Source organism: Staurois parvus, unplaced genomic scaffold (assembly GCF_062004578.1).
Source record: "Staurois parvus isolate SC_StPar_1 unplaced genomic scaffold, SC_StPar_1.0 ptg000004l, whole genome shotgun sequence".
In the NCBI taxonomy this organism is placed as follows: Eukaryota; Metazoa; Chordata; class Amphibia; order Anura; family Ranidae; genus Staurois; species Staurois parvus.
The window spans coordinates 241,906-258,175 of NW_028317800.1; the positions used below are offsets into that span (position 1 = coordinate 241,906).

The 16,270-nt window shown below is 39.4% G+C and overlaps 1 protein-coding gene across 2 annotated transcripts in view; it reads left to right on the forward strand.

Moving 5' to 3' along the window:
- The window catches only part of DMXL1 (Dmx like 1), a 222,789-nt gene that overhangs the window by 150,963 nt on the left and 55,556 nt on the right, over positions 1–16,270 (forward strand). Inside the window, exons 28-29 of one of the 2 annotated variants that reach the window (XM_089673106.1) lie at positions 1,607–1,855; positions 4,472–4,585. In XM_089673106.1, the coding sequence (XP_089529232.1) occupies positions 1,607–1,855; positions 4,472–4,585 (363 nt within the window). The remainder of the gene's footprint in view (positions 1–1,606; positions 1,856–4,471; positions 4,586–16,270) is intronic. The other variant, XM_089673173.1, reaches the window with a different exon arrangement.

Genomic DNA, 16,270 nt, shown 5'->3' on the forward strand with positions numbered 1-16,270 from the left:
AGGGGGTATAAGAGCTCTGTAGGCTAGTGGTTAAATATGTCCCGTAAAAAAAAATGTAAAAAATCAAATCAAAGGCCAAAATGTATTCTGCGACATGTATTTGTTAAAAAAAATCCTAATACGTGTAAATTAATTGGTTTACATGAAAGTTATAGCGTTTACAAATGGCGGTGTGTATATATACTGGAATTTGTTTTTTTTTTTTGTTTTTTTTTTTTACTAGTAATGGCGCTGATCAGCGACTTATAGCGGGACTGCAGCGGGCATTCTGACACTGGGGGGAACTGACTTGGTGTGACTGACATCCCAGTGACACCAATACAGTGATCAGTTAAGCATTGACACTGTACTAATGACACTGTGGCACTGTGCAGGAAGGGGTTAACATGAGGGGTGATCAAAAGGTTAACTGTGTGCAGGGAGTGTTTTACTGGGGGGGGGCGGTGTGTTGGTGCTTCACTGTAAGCACACTGCTCTGGATGGCTGGGCTGCGCACAGTCATCCAGAGAAGTGTGCCAGAGCCGACAGGGAGGAAGACTGTTAGTAAATAAAGCAGCCCTACTCCCCGTTGGAGATCCTCGGTAATCACTGGGCACCGGCAGGTAATCACCAGCTGGGACCTGGTGATTGACAGCCGCGGATGCGAATGGTGGCACGGGTAGGGCGCAGGTGCGCCATTTGCATCCACCCCCCACCAGAAAACACAAAATCACGTATACTTACATGATTTTGTGCACCCCTGCTGCCCTGTAGCAGTATATCTGTTGTGGTTACAGGTGGAAAAAGTTCTGAAACGATTGATCTTTGTCTCTTTTTTTTTTACATCACAGAAACCTGACATTTTAACAGGGGTGTATAGACTTTTTATGTCCACTGTATGTTGGCAGAAGTGAAAAATATTACTTATCGGTCTTTGAATGCAAGTTATTTCCTTAAAAGGAGAAGTATGGTCAAAGCTATTTTGACCCTACTTCTAGGAATCACAGGAGTGCAGTATTAACTGCACTCCTTTGACCCACTTTCAGCCAACTGTGGGCTAAAACCCACTGTCGGCAGATGTCACAGAGCCAGTCCAGGCTCTCCAAGGATCCCGACCATATGCTCCTGAAGACGGAGAACCTAGCGATCACTGGTCTTTAATCAATCGCTCAGTTCTCTTGGAAAGCCATGGGGGATGAATGCAGCATCTTTTGAAAGAATGTCCTTATAAATTATTTTATTTTAATGTTTATGCATTTTTAAATTGTTTTAAATCTATTTTATATGTAAAAAAATCTATACATGACAAAGTATGAACACAGCAAAAACAGTGAGTCTCATGGAAACCTTAGACTAAATTTTGTAAGTTTCTGCTGGAGCTGTTGATCTCTGTAAACAGGCTATTCCCAGCAGATGGTAAATAGAAGAGACGTGAAAGGGAACCTAAAGCTCCACCTGCTGACTAGACAGAAGGCAATATACTATTTATATGCTATATACTGTATTCATATTTGCCTGACTATATATTTGTGGTTTGTCTATCTTAAAAATAAAATTAAAAAAAAAAACACCATGCCTTCCCTTTATAAAGACTGCTGAAAATAAGTTGTGTGTGTCACATTTTTAGGCATAACTTCATTAATTCGCCTGCTGAATTCTGCTGGAGAGGAAGCTCAGCCAGGACTCACTATTCTGCTTTGTGAAATTCTGACTGCTGTCTACTTGAGTTTGTTCAGTCATGGACTAGCCACTCACTCCAGCCAGGAATTATTTTGTGTCGTTGCTCATCCTCTAAATGACAAGATGTGGTCAGCAGTCTATGGAGGAGGAGCACGAATCCCATGCAGAGGACAGATGCCTGTTAAACCTGTCACAGGTTGGTCTGCTTTGAATTACATCTTTTATTTTTATCTGTGTCAGAAATGTTGTTTGGTAATTACAATGTGCTATTAAACCCAAAAGCAAACATTTAATATATTGCAGCTTACCAAATCTTACATGTGATGGCTGCATTCATTTTATTTTTTAGCCCTCATGCACACTGGACGTTTTGATAACGCTGGTAACGTTAGCTGTGTAAAGTCGCGTTAAAAACATGAGTTTTTCAGCTTCTTTTAGCATTCGCGTTTAGCTGCATTTTCCCGTATTTTCGGTTTTTGGCGTCTTTTTACCAAAGAAAAAAAACATTTTTTTGGCAAAAAAAAGTCCAAAACTGCTGGTTTGCAGTGTTTTACCGTGTTTTTCAGCGTTTGAGCGTTTTTACCGCTAAAAAACTCCTCTAGAAACCTACTAGTCCTGGGGTTTTTTTCCAGCCAAAATACGTTGATTACAGTCTGTTTGCATGGACACATAGAATAACATGCTGGGGGTTTACTAGCTGTAGAAATAAATGTCAAAAGCCAAAAACAGCAGCTGTAAAAATGAAATGTCAAGTGTGCATGAGGGCTTAGGCTTGCTTTCTTCTCTTTTCATCTGGTGATCCAACCAGCAAGTTTGTTGTTTTTCAAAAGCACAAGCTCTCCAGCGGAATGCATGAGTTTACATGAGTGAGACAACCCACTAGCAGAGGTGCTTAAAATGATTAGCTTTTATTTTTTTATGTAAAACCTTTATCCCAAAAAACTGTTTGCTGCAACTGATTATAACGTCTGAGCTGGAGTTTGGTTTCAATTAGCGCATTTAAATCTAATACATTTAACACTCCCTTTCACCTCCCCCCCCCCCCCCCCCCCCCCGACTGACAGTGCTACTGTCTGCTGTGCCTCCTGTGCTCAGTCATCCATAATGGGGGCACTATAATACAGGAGGTGTGTTACTGGTGAGATCTCCAGGTGAAAACAGAGGAAACAAAACAAAGAAAAGAAAACTGATGCAGCCACCACATGTAATGATTGGTAAGCTGCAATATAATACATTTTTGGTTTGGAGTGTAATACCGCTGTAACCAAGAATGTTGCAGAAATGTCTTGTTTTTCATGTGTTTCATTTGTTTTTCATATATTTATGCAGATTGGTATTAATTAGCATAACAACCTACTTGCTTACTGTGCTTAATAAATGTGATCTCTCTCTTCTAACCCCTTTCTTAAACCCTTTGAGTTATACAGTGTTTGCTTATGTTAGCAGGATTTTGCTAGAATATTTAAATAGAAAAAAAAATTAAATTTTTTAAATTATTCGCAATCTAATAATTAAGCTAATGGGATATGACTCCTTAAAAAACCAATTGTTGATAATATGATTGGCAGTAGGGTTTAACAGGGAACCTGTTGCAACAGCTGTTAAATTTTAGATCTGAAACTTCCTTCTAGTGATAAGAGGCTTCCATTTCTCATCTCCCAGATTGGTGTTGGTCCTAGGCACAGCATGTGCAACAACATGTTTATTAACCTGTCCAAACCAGATTTAGCACTTCTTCCAGAGTTCAGCAGTGGGATCAATGGCTATAAGCAGTAGCGACAGGCTGCCTTTAAAGTAAGATTAGGATAAAGTAAGATGAAGTGATATACAGATCTGGAAAACCTGTAAAAGTAAAGTTTGGACAAGTCTTTTCCCATTTCACACAATTTCTATAAATCTGAGAAGAGGCTTATCACATCAAAAGACCAACAGGAAGGCAAGGGACAAGGGAGGCCAAACTCAACTTTTTGTGAAAGATTTATGGCAAAGCCATGTTTGAACTGCTTAAAATGAACTTTTGTCCACAATTAACTTTTTCAAACTCTTATAGTGCAGGTACAGCAGTCACCCACACTTTCCTGCATAGATCATCATACACATTGTTGAATCACCTAGAAACCCAGGCCTTTCTGTTATGGAAAATTTTAAACCACTTCTGTGGTTGAAAGCATGGGTCTATCCACTCTGATTTCCTGTACCTCACGATCTGTCCATAACTGTGTATCTGTGTGACGTAGATGAGGACTATCCTAAGCATTTGACCACTGGAGCTGGCTGAAGTGTGCATAACAGAGCAATCCTGGGGCACTGTGCGAAATTTGCAGTTATTCATAGAAGCCTTTCTGGGTGCTGCTTTATGTGTCTGCTGACAGTTTAAAATGTTAATGTAAACCATGTTTGAATTTAGTTATTTGACAATTATTGCATAAAGTACGGGTGTGCTTTCAGTACGTGTATAAGGTAATTGTATACAGCTCAGTAGGTGGCTTTGGAGTACATTATTATTTACACTCACAGCAGCTGAATGAAGGCCTGCATCTTTATTCTGCAGTGCTGTGCTGAGTGATGCAGCTTCCTGGTAGTTTGAATATCATTTTCCTAAAGTATGGAGATGTGTTAATGTTAATAAAAGTGTATTGTGACAAATTAACTGCTTAGTATCAAGGGTAGCAAACCAACGTCTTTATTAAGATGAAGTGGTGAGTCTTAATACCCAGAATTTTTAGAAGTACCCCTCCCTAATGTGTTTTGTTAAAACCCTTGACAGCCCATCACATGCTCTGAACTCTTTCTCTCTGTTTTGTTTTGGCAGGGAAATACTTTTCTATTCCCAGCCCTCATCAGGTAGTTGTGTTCTCCATGGAATGTGTTGGCTTTTCCAAAGCCCTTACTGCCATCAGTACTCATAGCCCTCCCAGCCCTACAGGCAAGGACTTAGATTTTAGCTGAGGCCTTAACCTGATTTTGCATACTAAAATAACAAGCCAGCATTAGAGTGGTTTTGCCATCCTTTTAAGTTTTTACTTTTTTTTTCATAAGGCTGCATATTTGTGATCTTTCCATGGATTTCTAATTGTTGATTTAAACAAAGCGCCTTCAACTGTGATGTTGAATGATTGTAGGTACTCAATACCAGTTTTGCTTAATAAGTTTATATACATTTTATACTGTATTAGTTGGGAAAATCAAGGTTGTTCTTAATATGTATTATCACAGTTGAACTTTCCTGAGGCTGAACCAGAAATGTATTTGGCAATACAGACAAGCAGCACTAAAAGAGAATACAGTGTTCTAGTAATTCTATACGTTAAACATGTTTAGCAGAAACTGTTAGAAATCCATGGACTCTTGCTTGATGTGCTCTTTATTAAATCCTGTCTTACTAACATTCAGTTTGAACAGCTTTATGCTTGGAATATTGTGTGTATTTTTAGGGAATTCATTTTTTTTTTTTAAAGAGTAGGTTTTGCTTGATTTTGCAGTCTGACAGAGCTTTGTCCTACTCTAAAAATGTTCTTGCTAATGCCTTAGTTCTCATTTTAGTACCGATAATGGAGATTAGATGGATATAAATTTCTGGCCTGCTGAGGCCTCAAGGTTTATTGACCCAGAAGCTAATGTGAACATATTATATAAATAAGCAGCAATGTGCATCATTTATCAGCAGAACATTCATTCTAGCATGGGTATCTGTGAACTCTGTGCCTGCTGTAGTTGGTACGATCTTTATTTTTCTTTTATTTGAAAATATTGAGCACATATGAGAATATATGAAAGTGAAGGAAGAGCGTTATCATTCTATAGTGTGCAAAGGTAAAGATTGCTTCCAAATGTTGTTTAGCCATTTATGGTTCAATGATAAGTAGTTTCAGATGGTCTGGTCATTTGTGAAACCAGTATAGGAATGAAAGAAAAGTTTGGTACAGTAAGCAAAGATTCTTTGAAAATAAAAATAATACTATTTGTTAAGAAACTGAACATATAAGTGACTCATAGAACTTAAAGGGCTTCACGCCAATGGTGTACATTAAGAGAATTTGTGGTACATGCAGTATCAACAGCATTGTCAACTTAACCTAAACTAAAGTTATAGTCTAAAACCAGGTCACATGGTCCTGCTACCCTGCTATTTATTTTGAAAGCTGAAACCAAAAGTATGAGGATTATTGCTGCTGAGGCTTCTATTATTCACATGACATTTGGGGGAGATTTGTGTTGCCAGATATTCACTATCCACAATAGATTGAGTTTCTGTGCTGTCAGTCAGCCTCTATGGGCAGGGGGCATATGGCGTGGTGCATGCGCTGTTCATTCAAACCTATGGTGGCACCAGAGGTGGCACAGTTACTGTCAAGTTATTGTGGTGCCACTACAACAGCACATTAAAACAATCTGAGGTCAGGATTACCACCCAATATATCAAGTGTACCACCCTCCTAGTTAGGCTGATAGGATGTTAGCTAAATTTAGTTTTTGGCTGCTCTGTACCAAGCATTGTTGATTGCTTTTGGCTGTTCTGGACTTCACAAGCTGCAGGTTTGACTGCTCTTCCCTACTTTCTAGAAAACTCTAGGTTCTTCTGGGACATAGGTGTGGAGGTAGGCAAATAGACAGCTTGAATGTTTGTACTGTCTCAGACAATCGCTGTTAGAGACTGCACAGGTGTTTGCTGGGAAGGTGTATAAATATTCTGAATTGCAGTATTGCCTTCCCTGTAAGTAATCGCAAGCTCAGGTGGGGGCTGGCTACCTCTCACCTCCACCTGCTTTGCTGATTCAAGTTGCTGCTGTTCCATGTCCAAGCTAGGAATAGCTGGGGAGTCTACTTTCAAGTTCTTTTATGGAGTCACTTTGGATCTCTGCTCAGTCGTCCCATCAGAGGAGTTCTGGGGAGTCTTTTAGGTCTGGTTAACCTTCCGTCACTGGAATATATTTGTTGTACTGGAAGGAGGCATCCATCTAGTTACCTAAAGGACATAGTGAGCACTGATCTGATAAGGGTATTTTGTGCCTGTTAGCAGAGAATTGTTCATTAGTAAAGCGGCCAGTCATTGTTCTAAGTTAAGACTGCTCTCATAAAGTCTCCACTATGACTTACCTGTTTTGGCTCCAGCTCTTGGGACTGCGCACTATTGGGATTGCTGGGATCCATAGTTCCTCTCCTGAGAGGTACAGTCTACACACCCCTGTTAAAATGTCAGGTTTCTGTGATGTAAAAAAATGAGGCAAAGATAAACATTTTAGAACTTTTTCTACCTTTTAATGTGACTTATAAACTGTACAACTCAATTGAAAAACAAACTGAAATCTTTTAGGAAGGGGGAATAAACATAAAAAACTAAAATAATATGGTTGCGTAAGTGTGCTCACCCTATTATAACTGGGGATGTAGCTGTGTTAAAAATTAAGCAAGCACATTCAAAATCATGTTAAATAGGAGTCAGTACACACCTGCCATCATTTAAAGTGCCTCTGATTAACCCCAAATAAAGTTCAGCTGTCGCATCCTACAGCAAAAGCCATGGTCCGCAGAGAGCTTCCAAAACATCAAAGGCATCTCATTGTTAAAAGGTATCAGTCAGGAGAAGGGTACAAAAGAATTTCCAAGGAATTAGATATACTATGTTACACCGTGAAGGCAGTCATCATCAAGTGGAGAAAATATGGTGCAACAGTGACATTACCAAGAATTGGATGTCCCTCCAAAATTGATGAAAAGACGAGAAGAAAACTGGTCTGGGAGGCTGCCAAGAGGCCTACAGCAACATTAAAGGAGCTGCAGGAATATCTAGCAAGTACTGGCTGTGTGGTACATGTGACCGCAATCTCCCGTATTCTTCATATGTCTAGGCTATGGGGTAGAGTGGCAAGACGGAAGCCTTTTCTTGCGAAGAAAAACATCCAACCCCAGTTACATTTTGCAAAATCACATCTGAAGTCTCCCAAAAGCATGTGGGAAAATGTGTTATGGTCTGATGAAACCAAGGTTGAAGTTTTTGGCCATAATTCCAAAAGATATGTTTGGCGTAAAAACACTGCACATCACCAAAAGAACACCATACCCACAGTGATTCGTGGTGGTGGCAGAATCATGCTTTGGGGCTGTCTTTGTTCAGCTGGCACTGGGGCCTTAGTCAAGGTAGAGGGAATTATGAACAGTTCCAAATACCAGTCAATATTGGCACAAAATCTTCAGGCTTCTGCTAGAAAGCTGAACATGAATAGGAACTTAATTTTTCAGCATGACAACGACCCAAAGCATACATCCAGATCAACAAAGGAATGGCTTCATCAGAAGAAGATTAAAGTTTTTTGGAATGGCCCAGCCAGAGCCAAGACCGGAATCTGATCTGAACAGGGCTGTGCACAGGAGATGCCCTCGCAATCTGACAGATTTGAAGTGTTTTTGCAAGGGAGAATGGGCAAATATTGCCAAGTCAAGATCTGCCATGCTGATAGACTCATACCCAAAAAGACTGGTTGCTGTAATAAAATCAAAAGGTACTTCAACAAAGTATTAGTTTGAGGGTGTGCACACTTATGCAACCATATTATTCAGTTTTTTATTTTTACTTCCCTCCACCTAAAAATTTCAGTTTGTTCAATTGAGTTGTACAGTTTATAGGTTACATTAAAGGTGGAAAAAGTTCTGAAACTATTTATCTTAATCATTTTTTTACATTACAGAAACCTGACATTTTAACAGGGGTGTGTAGACTTTTTATATCCACTGTACATACCAACCAGTCCCGTTAGTTTGTGAAAGACTGTTTGATAAGCCTGGGCTGAGTATCTTCTACCCTGGGAGATTCATACAGTTTGCCTGTTTTCAGTGTCATTGTGGGAGAACTGTTGTTTAACCTGGAAGTCCAGTAGTTCCTCTCTTAAGGGGTACATACCTCTGGCCACTAGTATGTCAGTGTATTTTGTTCTGAATCTGCCATAAGATTGTTTCTGAAGTTCAGCTATAGTTCTAGAGTATACCTATACCTCATTCAAGTTATCTAAAATAAAACCACAAAAAGAAACCCCATGACTGTTCATTGAGCCAATTGGAGTTGACTGTTGCTGTGTGCTTGGTTACCTCTGCATTACTGGGAAAGGAACCTGGGCAATATTCCAGCGGCTCCTTTGGTGGTAAGCTCTACACAACAGTGCTGCATTCAGAGCAATAATGTGAAATGAAATAAAATGGTTAGGGTTTCTACAGATGAAGAACATTTTGCATGGACTTTTACCTAAAGTGTGAAACAAGTTCAAGCAATGTGCACCTGTGTTCACTCCTGACTTTTAGACATGTAAACATCTACTTTTTCAAAATTTTCCTGGACAAATTCTACTTCACTCAATTTTGGTAGATCGAGTTTACTTTATAGATCACTTGACTTCACTTCCCAAGTTGGTAAATTGTACCCAAAGGCTGAGATTGTATTTATGGCCAGCACTGTAGGATATTCACATTTTAGACTGGTGAAAGAATGGAAGGATAACATCTCGTAAACATAAATAAATCATGGGAAAATTAAAGTATAAGTAAAGGCAAAATTCTTACTTTATTTTTTTTTCCATTTTGGTAGAGTGGAGAGGGATTAGAACATCGGTTAAGTTTGTATTATTTATAACTAATCCATCCTCGCAAAACTCTTTTGTTTCCGCTTTTCTGTTGTTGTCAGGAGTGCATGACTAATGGAGATCCAGTACTCAATCCATCAACTTCAAAGTTTTAATGTGGACATTTTGCAATGATAATATAAAAATGCCTAAGATGGACAAAATGAGCCAATGTTTTGGGGGCACAGCTAACCATTTTATCAAGGTAACAGACAGCACAGACTGATTGAGTGGATAAGTTCACCTTTTGAGAAAAAATGAATAAATGCACATTTTTTTGCAGGTAAAAAAAAAATGTTCATTTATAATTTTTTTTTTTTTTTTTTTTTTATAAGGATTCTCCAGAGCATTGCACCTGCGATCAGCAGATCAAAGATGCAATCTCAGATTCTTGCAGATTCTCAGCATAGTTGCCTGTCTGTACCTTGTACAGGCAGGCAGTTACCTGAGAGTAGGAATATCAAAGGACTACGAGAGTGTTCACCAGCACCCTCATAGTTCATTCAGAAATACAAGCCGTCAGCTTGGGTCTTCAAGAAAATGGTGGCTGTCCGGAAGTGCATGGATTGTTCGAGAGGCAGCTGGAGTCATTATATGAGCACTTAATTCCCCAGGATACCAGGTGACCATCCCAGGGCCCAGAGGAGACAGATCCATAGCAGACCCCTACCGCAGCTTACCTTTTAAAGGGGACCTCTAGAAGTGACATCCTACTGCTCTTATCCACGGTAGAGGTTATCCATTCCAGGCTACATCCTTTCCAGGACAGAGGGGACCTCTGGTTTACTGATATTAAAGCGCATATTAATTGCGCCTCTGGTGAGTGTGCAATTTTACCATTTTCCTGCATGTCACCGGATCATATGCTTCACTGGGATTATCTGAGTCACCTATCCAGAATAATTTTCTTGCACCTATATTGAACATTTATATATTCATCCATTTTAATGCTTGTTTTGACTGGACATCAAATACTCATTACGTATTTTTTATTTTAATTTATTTACCTACATTTCTAATTTAAGGGCTTTACTGGCAACTGTATCGTGAACTTTTAGCCTATATTTATAGACTTTTTATTTGCTTTATCTTAGAGTCTCATATACTTTTAGCGCTGCACTATGTGATTTACAAGCCGTCAGCTGCAATAGCTGATGGTACTTGTAGGCATTCTATCACAGGAAACTATGAATGAATGACGCGGCCGTTTGTATAAAGCCCCTCACGGTCACGCAGTTTTCAAATTGTGACAGCTGGTATGGGAAGGACATCCCCTGCCCACTGTCACAGGGAGGTAGGATCGGAGGAGAGAGGCTGCAGATGCTGGATCGTGTTACATGTTCCACCCTAAAAATCCGTGGAACATATAACTTGTTCCAAAATGTGAACTTATAATTTAAATTACATAAATATATGTACTTCCCTTTTAGATAAAATTCACCCCACCTGTTTGTGCATTACCTTAAGAGTCACATGCCTCAAATCATAGTAACCAACATATGGATAGCATATATCCTTTGTATAGCCAAACAAAGGCTAATATGATAAAAACACATCCTTTTGCAGCAGAGCCCTGTATGCTGGAAGCTTGTCAGTATGACACTATGCTGAAGGAGTGCATTTTGGGAGTTGAAGCTGTCCTGCGCTCCAAGAACCAGAAGTCGCTGCTCTGCACCACCCGCTTATGTTATCTGTATGGTGAATGGAAATAGTATTGCTCAGCCTGGCCTTTGCCATCATGGGAACATGATATGCTGATTCTAGCTGTCAAATCAAGTCGAATGTATTCAAGTAATTTGTCACATAGGGGCAAATAAGTGCTTTTAGTGAATATAGTTTCTTCTATTAGCAGAGCCCAAAACATTGGTGTATTATGTTGATCTTTGAACATTTTTATTTCATCATTGAAAAATTATCTTAATACAATTTTAAGGTCAGAGCGTTAAGTGCTGCATCTTTCTGTCTTCTTAGGTTTTTATTGCTGTATGCTCCCCTTTTAGGGAGAGTCACCATTGCTATTTGTCTTGTTTACCATTAGGCCCCTTTCACATGACCATTTCGATTATATATATATATATATATATATATATATATATATATATATATATATATATTATTATTTTTTTTAATATATATAATGTATTTCTTTTACACTTTTTTTAAATCGTTTTCTCTCTTAACTTTATTGCTGTCATAAGGGGTTGGCACTTTTCTAAATTCTCAGGTGTAGAACCGCAACTACAAATTTTTAAATCAAAATTTACATTTTATTGTATACATAATATTAAATCATCTTTAACCTTATCACTGCCAGAGCTGCTTTAGTGGGTTTTTCTGCACACATTTAAACAATCATTTTAGGCCTGAAGATTGCGTAAGCCCCCAAAACATTTGTATATTTTCTAAAAGCAGACACCCTAGAACAGTGTTTCTCAACTAGGGTTTCTCTAGAGGTTGCTAGGAGTTCCTCAAGCAATGCACAATTTCTGCCTGTCAGGTTTCCACTGACACCATTGATATTTTTATCTTTCTGCTTTCTAGATTACCATAAGTGTAAGTAACATTCTTTCCACTGATAACACTAATGTATTGTGAGTAGATATAGCAATTTTTTAGCAGGGGTTCCCAAGCCTGGAAAGTTATTTCAAGGGTTCCTCTCTGTTGAGAGGATGAGAAAGGCTGCCATAGAGAATAAAAAAGTGGTAGTACTAGTTTGTCACACGATATTACTGCAAAGGTATATGAAACACAAAATGTCAGTACAAAATACACCAAAGTTAATTTTAGGGCACACAAACGCAAAAACGTACTAAATGTTTTGGGTAAAATGCAAAAGATAAGGTTTTACCGAGTAAATATATACCCAACATATCAATCCTTAAATTTGCATGCGTCTGTGAAATGGCAACATACTTCAGTACCTTATAAACAGGGACATAAAATGGAACTGCAACCCTTGAAATGAACACACTGCAAACCTTGAGAACAGAGCATCACTGTATATTACACCTGTCAAAATTATATTCGGTTAAATTATCATTTAATGCAATAAATACAATAAATAATACTTTCTTTTAGGTGAACAAAGCAGGGATTTGGCCCATATGGTCACTAAATGATGACATAAATATTTTAGTCACTAAAAAACCTAATGTGCGAATTAAGCCCTGGAAATTTTGCGGCCCCAAAGTAAAAATCTGTTTAGTATCTAAACGTAGCAGTTGTTGATTTAAATAGTTTCCTCCTTTTCAACTGGCAGTGAGCTCCAGTGTAAAAAACATTTTGTTACTGCAGGGTCAAATTTTATGATATAAACCAGGGTTACTGAATTAAAGTGTTACTAAACCCATGACCTTGCATTCACGCGATCTGCTCTCCCACAGAACGCAGAAATGCAACTATTTTATTAATTATAAATTGCTAAATACCTTTTCTTAGCAGTTATAGCTGTCTTGTGACTTCTATCAGTGTTCAGCAGAGCACTGGTTATAGCTTGTAGGAGGAGTTTTGTTTCTGCTCTAGGAGGATGCAGAACCCGATTTCTGTCTGGACAGTGATGATTGGCCCTGTGCTGATCACATTCGCTGTCCCAAGACAAAAAAAAACCTCTAGCAATACACACCAAGGTGAGCATGTGCAGAGTGTCTGCACACAATGTCTTATCAGGAGATAAGAGAGGGACATGAAGAAGGGGAGGATCAGAGAATACAGGCTCAAACAGACTTTTTACACAATGCAGAGGATTAACCCCTTAGGTTCCACAGTGAGTATAACAAGCATGCTTTACTGCATATACAGACTGATTTTACTGTTGTGGGTTTAGTAACACTTTAAAATTCATGGAGGTCCAATCAGTAAAAGATTCTTCCAACAGAGGTCCGTATTGCATGTTTGTACCATAACTTGGATCCTTCACATCACAACCTCCTTATCCTCTTAGGATCATATCTCTGTGGCTGGAGAATGTTCATGAAACTGAACATGTACTCAACCCGCAGAGAAATTTACTTTATCAGATGTGCGGGGGTGCCATTAATTCTTAAATCACCCCTACACATTGCCACCTATGGCATATTTTCTCACACACCAAGCGGCTTGGTGCAGCACAATTTTAAAAGAGTCTTCTTCCCTGTCTTTCTTTAGGGTAGGGCAGCACCTTAAAATGAATGGGATGGCCAACATGCGACCCGTGCATGCAAAGTCCCTCTCTTTACATCACAGTTCTGTCCTCTTCACATCAAAACCCCGCTTCACACTGTCCTCAGCCCCCCCCTCACATTACTGTCCTCAGCCCCCCTCCCCCCATTATGGTCCTTAGCCCCCCATTACTGTGCTCAGCCCCCCATATAATTCCCCCCCATTACTGTCTTAAGCAGCCTTATATCACATTCTCCTCTCTCCTGTCCTACCTTACACAGGAGAGTGAGAGGCACAGAAAGTCTGGACAGAGGCCGGGAGCTGCAAAGCTGGTGATTGTTTGCTAGGACCAACCTAGCAACCAATTGGCTTCCTAATAGATCAGAAAGCAAACCCTCCGTTCTGAGCTGTCTTTCCTCCAACTTTGGGCTACAAGGATGACCGTCTTGACAGCTGCAGGGCACAACAGGCTTCTAAATGGTGGGACCGCGACAGTCCAGGCAGGACAGCAAGTCGGCGTGCCATTTATTGATGCCGGATATACACGAATATGTTTGCTGAGAGTTGTAGTCATCTTTCCATTTTTAATGAGATAAATGTGGTCATGTATGCACTTCCAGAATGGCCTCTTGTTTTTTCCTATGTAAAGTAAAAGGCATTGCAACAGCAACTTATAAAGGATGCAACACCTACTGTTTGACAATTAATTTTATTAAAAATTTTGTAGCTGTGGTTCTGCATCTGAGACTTGGCACCATTAAAAGTCCCACCCTTCTCTTTTCTTTGTGTTTATATTGTTACTTGGGGATGTGGTGCAAATCGTACTAAATTACATTCTTGTGAGATTATCATAAGGGATCTAGCAAGCAATTTATGCAATAGCTTTGGGCAGGTGACATATACTGTTTATGGAGATCAGGTGTCTGTTAGACCCCCAATGTCCCCCCTGCCTTCCAATGCAGCTTGTGCTTGATTAGTTGCTTCCCTGGCTGTAAATCCAGGATATGACAGCTCTGAAACTGGAAGTGACTAAATCATAATTGCATCTGGCTTCACTGATCAGAGGGTACCAGGGAATGGATGTCCTCCATTCCCCTTGTGTGAAGCGACCCCGGCGGTGGGGAGGGGGTGAAACAGCTCTTCTCAATACCATAAAATAATCAGGCATCTTTAGAACCATCCAGAATTTTTTTCGATCACAGAGTATGTAAACAATTTTTTAACACCAAGCTCATGGCTGCAACTGCAACCACTTGCTGCCAGGATTTACAGTATATCTACATACAGTAAGCAGAAAGTTCTTAAGTGCTTGTGTTAAAAGGTGGAGCAGAATAGAGGCATAACACGTTACTTTAGTAAACTATGTTGAACTAGGCTGCTTTCACACTGGTCCTTTGCAAAAACGGAACAAAAATGCACATGTATTTGCCGCAGTTTTGCTGCGGTGTGTTACGTTTTTGCTGTGTTGCATTGTATTTTTTAATGCGTTTTTGCCACATTTGCATTGCATTTTTCCCATGGACGTGATTGGACAAAGCACTTCCTGCAGATGCTTTGCCTTTGCCTTTTTGATGTGTTTTTGATGCACTTCCATTCATTTCAGCGGGGAAGTGTGTTTTTGATGCTTTTTTTTTTTTTTTTTTAACTGAACAACCATGACCAAAAATGCAGCAGTTAATACTGTCCTACAACTGATCAGTGTGAAGTATGTCATAGTATCTACTGAACAAAAACTGATCAGTGTGAAAGCAGCCTTAGACCTGGTTCACACTAAATGTGATATTGAAATCGCGCTACTTCACTTGACTGTAAACTTAGATATCCTGTCTGCAATGTGTATCAAATCTTCCATTTCCTCCATGGTTTTGATCTTACAAAACCACTCCTTTGTTGTGGGAAAGATTTTGGAACGCCAGTGGTAAGCTATACATTGTTTAGCTGCCTTGACCATGAATAGTGCTAAGGATTTATTATAGACTTTCTTGGGCAAGGTGGAATGATGCAGTAAAAATTGTGCTGAGCTGAAATCAAGTTTATAAGATGTAACTGTCTGAATGGTACCATTAACCTGTTGCCAAAAGGAGAGAAGATTGGGACATGTCCACCATATATGGGGCATTGTACCCACGTCCTTGTTGCAATGCCAACAAAGGTTTGAAACCGAAGGGTGAAACTTATGAAGTAATTGTGGTGTACGATACCAATGCGATAGCACCTTATATCCATTTTCTTGTGTAGCTACATTTAATGAAAATTTATGAATTGGGGTGCCTATATTCTCCCATTCCTCATAAGTGAAGGTTTGGTTCAATTCAAGTGCCCTAGCCTTGCAGGCTGAAGTTGTAAAAGCAGAAGTGGTGTCACGTAATATTGTGTAAAGTGTGGAGATAAAATGGCTCTGAGGTCGTTCATGAGAGCATATGGTCTCCAATTCCTTCAAAGGTCCTGACCAAATGACATTAAAAAAAAAAGGGAAATTTGAAGAGAAGTCCAATGTTGGGATTTCATGTAATAAGGGCTTCCATAGTCATAAGGGTCCCTCTTTGGAAAATGTGTCATTACCTAGACCAGAAACAAACAGGGAGATTACTTTTTTTTTTTTTTTCAGCGTAGTGATGTTTTTTCTTTATATTTCCCCAGCAAGGGAGGGTGTGTCAGTGTCCTACGCAGAGTAGGTCCCAAAACTGGCTGTCCAGCATTGGTGCCTAAATCATAAACAGGCTAGAGAAAAGTAAACCATTTAACTGTGCTTAAGCTGCTCATCTGGAGATCAGCATTAAATGGTATGTATTGTCAAAACTTTTTTTTTTTTTTGATAGAGTAAGGAAGGGTTACACTCTCTCAGATTACCCCCTTAAAGTGGA